The 12,855-nt window shown below is 46.2% G+C and overlaps 2 protein-coding genes across 10 annotated transcripts in view; both read right to left on the bottom strand.

Moving 5' to 3' along the window:
• Positions 1-12,855, bottom strand: part of LOC137521088 (leukocyte tyrosine kinase receptor-like) — a 176,198-nt gene that overhangs the window by 142,010 nt on the left and 21,333 nt on the right. For all 9 annotated transcript variants that reach the window (XR_011022029.1, XR_011022030.1, XR_011022027.1 and 6 more), the window contains one exon: positions 3,733-3,822. Coding sequence is in view for 4 of the 9 variants with exons in the window: in XM_068239874.1 (XP_068095975.1) it covers positions 3,733-3,822 (90 nt within the window). In the remaining 5 variants the exon portion in view is untranslated. The remainder of the gene's footprint in view (positions 1-3,732; positions 3,823-12,855) is intronic.
• Positions 10,381-12,623, bottom strand: LOC137522544 (uncharacterized). The gene is made up of 2 exons (XM_068242625.1): positions 11,882-12,623; positions 10,381-11,527 (listed from the first exon to the last, which is right to left on the bottom strand). The coding sequence occupies exons 1-2, from the start codon at positions 12,587-12,589 to the stop codon at positions 10,484-10,486; spliced, it is 1,752 nt and encodes a 583-aa protein (XP_068098726.1). The 5' UTR covers positions 12,590-12,623; the 3' UTR covers positions 10,381-10,483.

The raw sequence follows: 12,855 nt of genomic DNA, 5'->3' as shown, positions 1-12,855 counted from the left end.
GTATTATATATATATATATATATATATATATATATATATATATATATATAGATAGATAGATAGATAGATAGATAGATAGATAGATAGATAGAGAGAGAGAGAGAGAGATATATACACATGTACATACACATACACGCACGCGCACACACACACGCACACTTATACCGCATATATACCGCACCGCAGGTATAGGTGCCCCCAGTATAGATAGATAGCCAGGTATAGGTGCCCGCCCCCAGTATAGGTGCCCTCAGTATAGCTAGGTATAGGTGCCCCCAGTATAGCCAGGCATGGGTTGGTGCCCACAGTATATATAGGTATAGGTGTCCTCATAGCTAGGCATGGGTGCCCCCAGTATAGCCAGGCATGGGTGCCCCCTGTACAGCCAGGATTGGGTGTCACCCAGTATAGCCAGGCATGGGTGCCCCACAGTATAGCCTGGCATGGATGCCCCCAGTATAGCCAGGTATAGGTGCCCCCAGTATAGTAAGGTATAAGTACCCCCAGTATAGCCAGTCATGGGTGCCCTTAGTCCAGCCTGGCATGGATGCCCCCAGGATAGCTAGGCATGGGTGCCTACAGTTTAGTTAGGCATGTGTGCCCAAAGTATAGCCAGGAGGGGATGCAGCGCAAAACGGGGGAGCATGCCCACACATAGCGGCGGGGAGGGGGGTCCACTCCCCCCCTCCCTCACCTTGGACTCCCCCGTCAGTGCTCCCCCTCCGACACGTATTAATAGCAGCGGCGGCGGCATGGTAAAAGGAACGCACACTTACTTCTGCGTTCCATGCCGGAGGTCCGATCTTCTCTGAGCCTGACACTACTTCCTGATAAACAGGAAGTAGCGTCATCGCTGAGAGAGAAGGACCTCTGGCGTGGAACGCGGAAGTAAGTCCGCGTTCCTTTTACCATGCCGCCGCCGCTGCTGCTATTAATGCGTGTCGGAGGGGGAAGCGCTGACGGAGTCCAAGGTGAGGGTGGGGGGGAGTGGACCCCCCTCCCCGCCGCTATGTGTGGGCATGCTCCCCCGTTTTGCGCTGCATCCCCTCCTGGCTGCGTACCCCCAGCTATGATCTCGCGTACCCCCTGGGGTACGCGAACCGCGTGTTGAGAAACACTGATCTAGATAACAACATGGAGTGGAGCACATGGACCATCATGTACCTACATACTGTATCTTCATGGGCACCACAGGAATGCCTGTTCTGTGTTTACAAGCAGTGTTCTGTTGAAAAGGATGAGATATCGCATTTATTTCATTAGCAGGGAGGCTGTATTTGGGCCTTACATCACCTTCTTGATTTCCTACAGCTATACTCAAGACAGAAAGCTCCTAACAGATGTAATTGAGTAGTAGCATTGCAATGTAATCAATCCAGTACTGTGATTCATTCATTGATCGAACCAGAGGTTTTTTTTGTCCCTTCCTCTGGATTAAGGTGCAGAGAGGCTTCAGAGACTGAACCTAATAGGGATTTCCAGCCTACATTACTGAAATCATGTAGGTGTTGCAAGAGGTTTCAGGTGGTGCAGCAACACAGAATGTGTAACGCATCCTGTACTATGTCCTTCCCGTTCCTCTGAAGCCATGTTACATGGGCAAAGCCCTTCCCTAGACTATTAAAGGGACAGTGTGATCAGTATCAAACTGGCACAGGCCCGGATTTACATCACAGGATCCTATAGGCACAGATGTTCTGGCACCCTAGACTTTGCCCTCCATGACCCTACAAACCCCCACCAAACCGCACTGCAAGCATGCTGGCTGTCCGAGCTGTCATTTCTCCTTTACCCGTCATAGGTAGCTACAGGTGCCCTTTAGTATTAGGTAGCCAGAGGAACCTCAGTATTAAATAGCTAGTGGTGCCCCTGACTGAAGGGAGATCTGGTCAGTGGAATGCCGAGAAGCGGATGAGTAACCTCTCATTTATGCTCCACTTGGGACTCTGCATAGGGAAGGAGAGAGGGAGGCACTAGGGGAGGGGAAGAAGAGAGGGAGGCACTAGGGGAGGGGAGTGAGCCGCCTTTCCATCATCAGCCGCCTGAAGGCACATACCTACAGTGCCTTATGGTAAATCCGGCCCTGAATGGACAAATTGCTAATTTTGCTCTGCAGTCATGCTCAGGGTGTAAAGACTGGTACACACATGCAAATTTGATTGGACAATAATTGGCCAATATTACCACTTCTATGAAGTATGAAAGCTTACATACACCATCTGTTTATAGTTTTCAAAGTCTATTGGCCCTTATAATACATGGAGGTGGTAAAAATAATCAGAGATTGGCCAATCAAAACTGGATGTCTGTATGCACCTTTAAAGTGGCCCTATTTCTGAGAGTTGGTAGAGCTTGATTGGTTTATGATGCTTTCTTTATTCTGTTCATCTAAAAGCTGCTGTACAGGGGATCAAATCAGGTACTTTCACTGGCTTCATATCAAAATACTTTTGATCAGTTTTGCAAATCATGTTACTGAATTAAATAGTGAATATTGTTTTATTTTGTTTTATGAATAAAGTGCATTCTTTTTTGGTATTTTAATATATCTAGCCTTCCCCCTACTGAGGTAAGTATCGAACTTGCGGTTTTTTTTGTGCAACTTCGGGTTTATTAAACAAATAAATAAATAAATTTAAAAAAAAAGGTCATCCAGAGTTCAGGACACTGTTTAGAAACAGCTATTGCCCCTTTTACAGTCCATTGCCTCGTGCTGGTCTGCTGATAGCAATGAAGCACTGAACCCCTTCCAGACAGTTTTGGTATTGTTGGGTTCCATTCAGGTCAGTAACAAAACAATGAAAGGAGGAGCACTGTGTTACACTATTTATAATCACATCAGTCAGAGAGGCTCTTACAGGCCCTCAACTTGCAGAAACACTTACACTAGTCCTGGGGAATCTTTTAGGGGGGGGGGGGGGGGGAATTCATAAGTCCACTACTCGTTAAAAATTCCAGCACCTCTTGGTTGATTTTGCATGGGTACGGCATATATCCTAATGAGAAGAACTCCCACAGCAGCACTCCAAAGGACCTGTAACAGATTGGAAGTCTTCACTATACTTTTATGGCCTAAAGACTAATATTATGTAAAGCAAACCTGACCTATTTTTTCCTTGCTTAAAGTAGAGCCCGCTCCCCACCATGTATGAGCAGGACAGCTGTACTCTTACACAAAGATGAGCGCAGCCAAAAACTTTCAGAGGGTCCCTGCAACTGTAGTGGTCTCGAAGAAGACGAGGGAAGTTTTCTGGAGAATACAGAGGCTCACTTCTTAGGTAAGTATTTCCAGTATTGGGCATCGCCGCTGACCTTTGAGAATCCACAGGGAATAGCATAAGCGAAACCGTTAATGTGGACTGGATTTTTTAAAGTTTATCTGCTACTGTGATTGCAGCCCTCACTTGGGTAATATTAAAGCATGAAGGGGGAAGGAGGGGGATTGCTGAAAGGTTGTGGGACTGCAGTCACATTTTCCTTTTGAATAAACCTGGGTTATCCTGGAGTTAGTAAGGAAAAAAATCCCTTCTAGTGAGGATGCTGAATGCACCTTCATTTAACAACCACTAATTCACACACACACACCTCTTAGCAACTTTCACTATGATCTGATATGTCACAGGTGATGGCAGAAAATTCTAACCACTTAATGGCAGACAGTCAAAGTCCTAGTTATAGCTGTGTTTAGAAGAAGTGTGGGTAGTGAATAGATGACATCAGTGTATTGGTTACCAGGAGTCGGTCTTGGAGGTAAATATTCCTTCTACAAAGGCTTCAGGTGGCATCCACTTCACAGGCACTCCCTTTCGAGAGTAACTTGCTCTAAAGGGAAAAAAAAAAAAAGGAAACATCTTACGCATTTTCATAGAGGGACAGCGAGATGGAAAAAATACTCCAGACAGAGCATTATAAAAGGTTACATGGTACAATACAAAAAGACAGGCAGTTATTTAATTAGCTTTTCTCTTAAAGGGAAACCGAGGTGAGAGTGATATGGGGGCTGCCACATTTATTTCTCTGTAAATGCCACTTGCCTGGCAGTCCTGTTGCTCTTCTGGCATACGTAGTATCTTGAGCCAAAACTCTGGAACAAGCATATAGCTAATCCAGTAAAACCTGAGTCAGAGTACCTGATCTGCTGCATGCTTGTTCAGGGTCTATGGCTAAACGTACCAGGAAGACTGCCAGGCTACTGGTTTTGTTTAACCACTTCCCGACCGCCGTATATACAATTGGCGGCCGGGAAGTGGACGCCGCAAGGACCGCCATATTGAGAATTGGCGGCGGTCCTTGTATGGGCATGGGCGGAGCGATCGCGTCATCCGTGACGCGATCCTCCGCCTCCGCCTGGCGCCGCTCACCCGCCGCAACATCCCGCCGGCCATACGGAAGCGCCGGCGGGATGTTAACCCGACGATCGCCGCATACAAAGTGTATAATACACTTTGTAATGTTTACAAAGTGTATTATACAGGCTGCCTCCTGCCCTGGTAGTCCCAATGTCCGAGGGACCACCAGGGCAGGCTGCAGCCACCCTAGTCTGCACCAAGCACACTGATTTCCCCCCCCCCCCTGCCCCAGATCGCCCACAGCACCCATCAGACCCCCCAGACCCCTGTTTGCACCCAATCACCCCCCTAATCACCCATCAATCACTCCCTGTCGCTATCTGTCAACGCTATTTTTTTTTATCCCCCCCCCTGCCCCCCGCTCCCTCCTGATCACCCCCCCACCCCTCAGATTCTCCCCAGACCCCCCCCCCCCCCATGTACTGTATGCATCTATCCCCCCTGATCACCTGTCCATCACCCGTCCATCACCCGTCCATCACCCGTCCATCACCCGTCCATCACCCGTCCATCACCCGTCCATCACCCGTCCATCACCCGCTGTCACTGCCACCCATCAATCAGCCCCTAACCTGCCCCTTGCGGGCAATCTGATCACCCCCCCCACACCAATAGATCGCCCGCAGATCCGACATCAGATCACCTCCCAAATCCATTGTTTACATCTATTCTCTCCTCTAAACACCCACTAATTACCCATCAATCACCCCCTATCACCACCTGTCACTTTTACCTATCAGATCAGACCCTAATCTGCCCCTTGCGGGCACCCAATCACCCGCCCACACGCTCAGATTGCTCTCTGACCCCCCCTTATCAATTCACCAGTGCATTAATTACATCTGTTCTTCCCTGTAATAACCCACTGATCACCTGTCAATCACCTGCCAATCACCTATCACCCATCAATCACCCCCTGTCACCCCCTGTCACTGCCACCCATCAATCAGCCCCTAACCTGCCCCTTGCGGGCAATTTGATCACCAACCCACACCATTAGATCGCCCGCAAACCCGCCGTCAGATTACCTCCCAAATGTATTGTTTACATCTGTTATCTTCTCTAAACACCCACTAATTACCCATCAATCACCCATCAATCACCCCCTATCACCAACCGTCACCTATCAGATCAGACCCTAATCTGCCCCTTGCGGGCACCCAATCACCCGCCCACACGCTCAGATTGCCCTCAGATCCCCCCCCCCCCCCCTTATAAATTCTCCAGTGCATTAATTACATCTGGTCTTCCCTGTAATAACCCACTGATCACCTGCCAATCACCTATCACCCATCAATCACCCCCTGTCACTGCCACCCAACAATCAGCCCCTAACCTGCCCCTTGCGGGCAAACTGATCACCCACCCACACCAATAGATCGCCCGCAGATCCGACATCAGATCACCACCCAAGCGCAGTGTTTCCATCTGTTCTCTCCTCTAAACACCCACTAATTACCCATCAATCACCCATCAATCACCCCCTATCACCACCTGTCACTGTTACCCATCAGATCAGACCCTAATCTGCCCCTTGCGGGCACCCAATCGCCCCGCCTACACGCTCAGATTGCCCTCAGACCCCCCCTTATCAATTCGCCAGTGCAATATTTACATCTGTTCTCCCCTGTAATAACCCACTGATTACCTGTCAATCACCTATCAATCACCCATCAATCACCCCCTGTCACTGCCACCCATCAATCACCCGCTGTCACTGCCACCCATCAATCACCCGCTGTCACTGCCACCCATCAATCAGCCCCTAACCTGCCCCTTGCGGGCAATCTGATCACCCACCCACACCAATAGATCGCCCGCAGATCCGACGTCCGATCACCTCCCAAGTGCAGTGTTTACATCTCTTCTCTACCCTAAACACCCACTAATTACCCATCAATCACCCCCTGTCACTGCTACCTATCAGATTAGACCCCTATCTGCCCCTAGGGCACTCAATCACCCGCCCACACCCTCAGAATGCCCTCAGACCCCAGCCCTGATCACCTCGCCAGTGCATTGCTTGCATCTATTCCCCCCTCTAATCACACCTTGAGACACCCATCAATCACCTCCTGTCACCCCCTAGCACACCTACCCATCAGATCAGGCCCCAATTTGCCCCGTGTGGGCTCCTGATCACTCGGCCAAACCCTCAGATCCCCCTCAGACCCCCTTCCGATCACCTCCCCAGTGCATTGATTGCATCTATTTTCCCCTCTAACCACCCCCTGAGACACCCATCAATCACCTCCTGTCACCCCCCTAGCACTCCTATCCATCAGATCAGGCCCAATACAACCTGTCATCTAAAAGGCCACCCTGCTTATGACCGGTTCCACAAAATTCGCCCCCTCATAGACCACCTGTCATCAAAATTTGCAGATGCTTATACCCCTGAACATTCATTTTGAGACATTTGGTTTCCAGACTACTCACGGTTTTGGGCCTGTAAAATGCCAGGGCGGTATAGGAACCCCACAAGTGACCCCATTTTAGAAAAAAAGACACGCCAAGGTATTCTGTTAGGTGTATGACGAGTTCATAGAAGATTTTATTTTGTGTCAAAAGTTAGCGGAAATTGATTTTTATTGGTTTTTTTTCACAAAGTGTCATTTTTCACTAACTTGTGACAAAAAATAAAATCTTCTATGAACTCGCCATACACCTAACGGAATACCTTGGGGTGTCTTCTTTCTAAAATGGGGTCACTTGTGGGGTTCCTATACTGCCCTGACATTTTAGGGGCCCTAAACCGCGAGGAGTAGTCTAGAAAACAAATGCCTCAAAATGACCTGTGAATAGGACGTTGGGCCCCTTAGCGCACCTAGGCTGCAAAAAAGTGTCACACATGTGGTACCGCCGTACTCAGGAAAAGTAGTATAATGTGTTGTGGGGTGTATTTTTACACATACCCATGCTGGGTGGGAGAAATTTCTATGTAAATGGACAATTGTGTGTAAAAAAAAATCAAACAATTGTCATTTACAGAGATATTTCTCCCACTTAGCATGGGTATGTGTAAAAATACACCCCAAAACGCATTATACTACTTCTCCTGAGTACGGCGGTACCACATGTGTGGCACTTTTTTACACCCTAAGTACGCTAAGGGGCCCAAAGTCCAATGAGTACCTTTAGGATTTCACAGGTCATTTTGCGACATTTGGTTTCAAGACTACTCCTCACGGTTTAGGGCCCCTAAAATGCCAGGGCAGTATAGGAACCCCACAAATGACCCCATTCTAGAAAGAAGACACCCAAAGGTATTCCGTACGGAGTATGGTGAGTTCATAGAAGATTTTATTTTTTGTCACAAGTTAGCGGAAAATGACACTTTGTGAAAAAAAACAATTAAAATCAATTTCCACTAACTTGTGACAAAAAAATAAAAACTTCTATGAACTCACCATACTCCTAACGGAATACCTTGGGGTGTCTTCTTTCTAAAATGGGGTCATTAGTGGGGTTCCTATACTGCCCTGGCATTTTAGGGGCCCTAAACCGTGAGGAGTAGTCTTGAAACAAAAATGACCTGTGAAATCCTAAATTTTATTTTTTGTCACAAGTTAGCGGAAAATGATTTTAATTGTGTTTTTTCACAAAGTGTCATTTTCAGCTAACTTTTGACAAAAAATAAAATCTTCTATGAACTCACCATACTCCTAACGGAATACCTTGGGGTGTCTTCTTTCTAAAATGGGGTCATTTGTGGGGTTCCTATACTGCCCTGGCATTTTAGGGGCCCTAAACCGTGAGGAGTAGTCTTGAAACGAAATTTCTCAAAATGACCTGTGAAATCCTAAAGGTACTCATTGGACTTTGGGCCCTTTAGCGCAGTTAGGGTGCAAAAAAGTGCCACACATGTGGTATCGCCGTACTCAGGAGAAGTAGTATAATGTGTTTTGTGGTGTATTTTTACACATACCCATGCTGAGTGGGAGAAAGATCTCTGTAAATGGACAATTGTGTGTAAAAAAAATTAACAAATTGTCATTTACAGAGATATTTCTCCCACCCAGCATGGGTATGTGTAAAAATACACCCCAAAACACATTATACTACTTCTCCTGAGTACGGCAATATCACATGTGTGGCACTTTTTTGCAGCCTAACTGCGCTAAGGGGTCCAAAGTCCAATGAGCACCTTTAGGCTATACAGGGGTGCTTACAATTTAGCACCCCCCAAAATGTCAGGACAGTAAACACACCCCACAAATGACCCCATTTTGGAAAGTAGACCCTTCAAGATATTCAGAGAGGGGCATGGTGAGTTCGTGGCAGATTTCATTTTTTTTTGTCGCAAGTTAGAAGAAATGGAAACTTTTTTTTTTTTTTTTTTTCCTCACAAAGTGTCATTTTCCGCTTACTTGTGACAAAAAATAATATCTTCTATGAACTCACTATGCCTCTCAGTGAATACTTTGGGATGTCTTCTTTCCAAAATGGGGTAATTTGGGGGGTATTTATACTATCCTGGAATTCTAGCCCCTCATGAAACATGACAGGGGGTCAGAAAAGTCATAGATGCTTGAAAATGAGAAAATTCACTTTTTGCACCATAGTTTGTAAACGCTATAACTTTTACCCAAACCAATAAATATACACTGAATGGGTTTTTATGTATCAAAAACATGTTTGTCCACATTTTTCGTGCTGCATGTATACAGAAATTTTACTTTATTTGAAAAATGTCAGCACAGAAAGTTAAAAAAATCATTTTTTTGCCAAAATTCATGTCTTTTTTGATGAATATAATAAAAAGACACTGAGTTACTTACCGGTAACGTCTTTTCCAGGAGTCGGAAGGACAGCAACCCAGATGAGAGAGATTACCCTTCCACCTACTATTGGACAGGAAGAGGTTAATCCATGGAACCAGGCAGGGTGTATATATATATATATATATATGCCCCTACCAGACATACCTCAGAAATAACAAAGATATCATAAATACTGCTTCAACAAACTTTATTTACAAATACAAATAACCCACTTAGGGCGGGTAGTAAGGGTGCTGTCCTTCCGACTCCTGGAAAAGACGTAACCGGTAAGTAACTCAGTGTCTTTCCCAGGGTCGTCTCCAGGACAGCAACCCAGATGAGAATCAAAGATTACATAGCATTAGGGTGGGACCACAGCATGAAGAACTCTCCTTCCAAAGGTCAAGTCCCTCCTAGAATCTAAATCCAGCTTATAATGTTTTACAAAAGTATTTCTATTAGACCAAGTAGCTGCCCTGCAAATTTGATCAATCGATACTCCAGCCTTCTCCGCCCAAGAGGCGGAAATGGATCGAGTCGAGTGAGCTCTAACAATACTCGGTATTTCCTTGCCCTGAGATTGGTAAGCTAGAACGATAGCCTGTCTAATCCATCTTGCGATGGTAGCCTTAGAGGCCTGACCACCTCTATTGATACCTGAAAAAAGAACAAACAATGCCTGAGATTTCCTCCAAGGTTTTGTAACCTCCAAGTACTTGATAACACAACGTCTAACATCAAGACAGTGCAACCGTCTCTCTTTATCATTAGATGGCTCATTACAAAATGATGGTAGATATATCTCCTGAGACCTGTGGAAACGAGAACACACTTTAGGCAAGAAAGCTGCATCAAGCTTAAGAGTCACTCTATCCTCTGAAATGATACAGTAAGGTTCAGCAATGGATAAGGCCTGTATCTCCCCCACACGTCTTGCAGAGGAAATGGCCAACAAGAAGGCAGTCTTTAAAGTCAATAATTTTTCAGAAATCTCCTCTAATGGTTCAAAAGGTTCATCCATGAGTGCTTGCAGAACCAGATTTAAGTCCCAAGGTGGAACCTGACTTCTAATCACCGGCCTAATTCTGTTCACTGCTCTAAAGAAGCGAATGAAAAACTCATCTTCTGACAGTTTTCTCTGCAAAAAAACACTGAGAGCCGCAGTTTGTACTTTCAGAGTACTTGCACTCAGTCCTTTTTTCAGGCCAGGCTGCAGAAACTCCAAAGCAGAGTAGGATTCCTCTCTGTTCCTACTATTCTCCATACACCAATTGTTATAAACACGCCAAGCCTTGAGATATATCTTTCTCGTAACCATTTTCCTGCTCAGTAACAAAGTCTCTGTCAGGTCTTTAGAAAATCCCTTACCTCTCAGGAGTTCGCTCTCAGCATCCAGGCTGATAGATGCAACATCTTTACCTGAGGGTGGCAGACTGGACCTTGCGTCAGCAAGTCCTGGCGATCTGGCAGCAGTATTGGCTCCGCTACAGCTAGCTTCCTCAGCAGTGAAAACCACGATCTCTTTGGCCAAAAAGGAACGATCATTATTGCCACCGAACCATCCCGGTTGATCTTGTTGAGAGTCCTGGAAATCAGATTGAAAGGAGGGAACACATATAGAAGAGGGAAGTTCCATCTGAGTGAGAAAGCGTCCACTGCCCAGGGCTTGTCGCTCGGGCACAGGGAACAAAACATCTGACACTTGGCATTCTGCTTGCTTGCAAAAAGATCTATGGTCGGCATTCCCCAGTCGGACACTATTTCTAGAAAGACTTCCTGATTCAGGGACCAACTGTCCTGATTCAGTTCTGACCTGCTGAGAAAGTCTGCTACTTGATTCAACATACCCCTGAGATGTACTGCTTTTAACGAAGCTAAATTCTTTTCCGCCCATAAGAGGATCCTCTCTGCTCTCATCATGATGGTCCTGCTCCTTGTTCCCCCTTGATGATTTAGGTAAGCTACAACTGTGCTGTTGTCTGACCTGATGGTTACATGCTGAAATCTTATCTGATCCTGAAAATGCAACAAAGCTTGTCTCACTGCCTCCAGCTCCCTGATGTTGGAGTGTGCTAGCCTCAAGGAACTGTCCCAGGTCCCCTGGATTGGTGAACTGTCCATATGAGCACCCCACCCCCAACTGCTGGCGTCTGTAGTGATGATCCTCTGGGTTGGAAAGTCCCACAGGCAACCCACTGTGAGCTGACTTGGTTCCGACCACCACTGAAGCAAGGTTTTTATGTAATAGGGGATGAACACCTTTTTGTCCAGATTTCTGACTCCCCTGTTCCAAACCTGCAAAATCCACAGTTGGAGCTGTCTGGAATGCAGTTGGCCCCACTGGACAGCCGGGAATGAGGATGTCATAAGTCCTAGTAAGGACATAGCGCCCCTTATGGAGATGGTAGAAACTTCCTGAAAGGAGAAAACATTTGTTAGTAACAAGTCTTTTTTGGGTGAAGGTAGATAAACTTTCTGATTGACAGTGTTAATAATAAAGCCTAAGAACAAAATAGTCTGTGATGGCTCCCAAGAAGACTTTTTCCAGTTAATAATCCAACCCAGGGATTCCAGCACCTCCAGTGAGGTCTGGACCCTTGTAGTAACCGCCAAAGCGGAGTCCCCCCAAAAGAACAGGTCATCCAGGTAGGCAATCACCTGTACATTATTCAGTCTCAGATAGGCTAACACTTCAGTCATTATTTTTGTAAAAAGCCAGGGGGCAGATGACAAGCCAAATGGTAATGCCGTGAACTGGTAATGCCTTACCTCTTCGTGATGACGGACCGCAAACCTCAGGTACGCCTGTGAGTCCAGATGGATCGGTAGATGTAAGTAAGCGTCTTGGAGGTCCAGAGACATCATAAATGCATCCTTTTGTAGTAGGCTCAGCACTGAGCGGATGTTGTCCATCTTGAACTTCCTGTATTTGATGGATTTGTTGAGAAGCTTCAGGTTGAGAATAAGCCTGTAATCGCCTCCTTGTTTCTGTACTAGAAAGATTGGCGAGTAGAATCCTCTCCCTTCTTGGCATCGAGGAACTTGCCTTATGACTCTTTTCTCCAACAGATCTGACACAGCCACCTGTAGAGCTGAGGACATTGCTTGAGATGGGGGAAGTGATGTCAGAAAGAATCTGGTTGGGGGGACTTCTGTAAATTCTAGCCTGTAACCTTCCAAAATGATCTTCAGCAACCATTCGTTCTGGAATAGGGACTCCCAGTTCTCGAAGAAGTGTGCCAGTCTTCCCCCTACTGGTATCCTGGCGTCATTGCTTCTTTGGTTGATTAGAGGGATTATGCATGAAGGGGGTGGAGGGCTTCCCTTTCTGATCCTTTTGTGGTCTCCACTGCCTCCTATTGGACCTGTAGTTTGGATCTTGACCTCCTGATGAGCGAAAGGACCGTTTAAACCTAAACACTTTCTTTCTTTCCGGGAAGTTCTTCTTGTTGTCTGCTGTTCTATCCAATGTCTCATCTAGCTTGGTGCCAAACAACAAAGCGCCTTCACAAGGTACTCCACACAACTTCACCTTAGATGATGTATCTCCATTCCATGTTCTGACCCATATTCCTCTCCGTGCAGAGTTTACTAAGGCTGCTGTTCTTGCTGTTAACCGAACTGAGTCATCTGCAGCGTCACAGAGATAATTTACAGCATGAAATATATTAGGCAAAGATTTCAAGATAACTTCTCTGGAAGAACCTCCTGCAATATGCATTTCTAACTGCGACAACCAAACT

The sequence above is a fragment of the Hyperolius riggenbachi genome, chromosome 6 (assembly GCF_040937935.1).
Source record: "Hyperolius riggenbachi isolate aHypRig1 chromosome 6, aHypRig1.pri, whole genome shotgun sequence".
Lineage (NCBI taxonomy): Eukaryota > Metazoa > Chordata > Amphibia > Anura > Hyperoliidae > Hyperolius > Hyperolius riggenbachi.
This window is presented reverse-complemented; position numbering and strand designations above follow the sequence as displayed.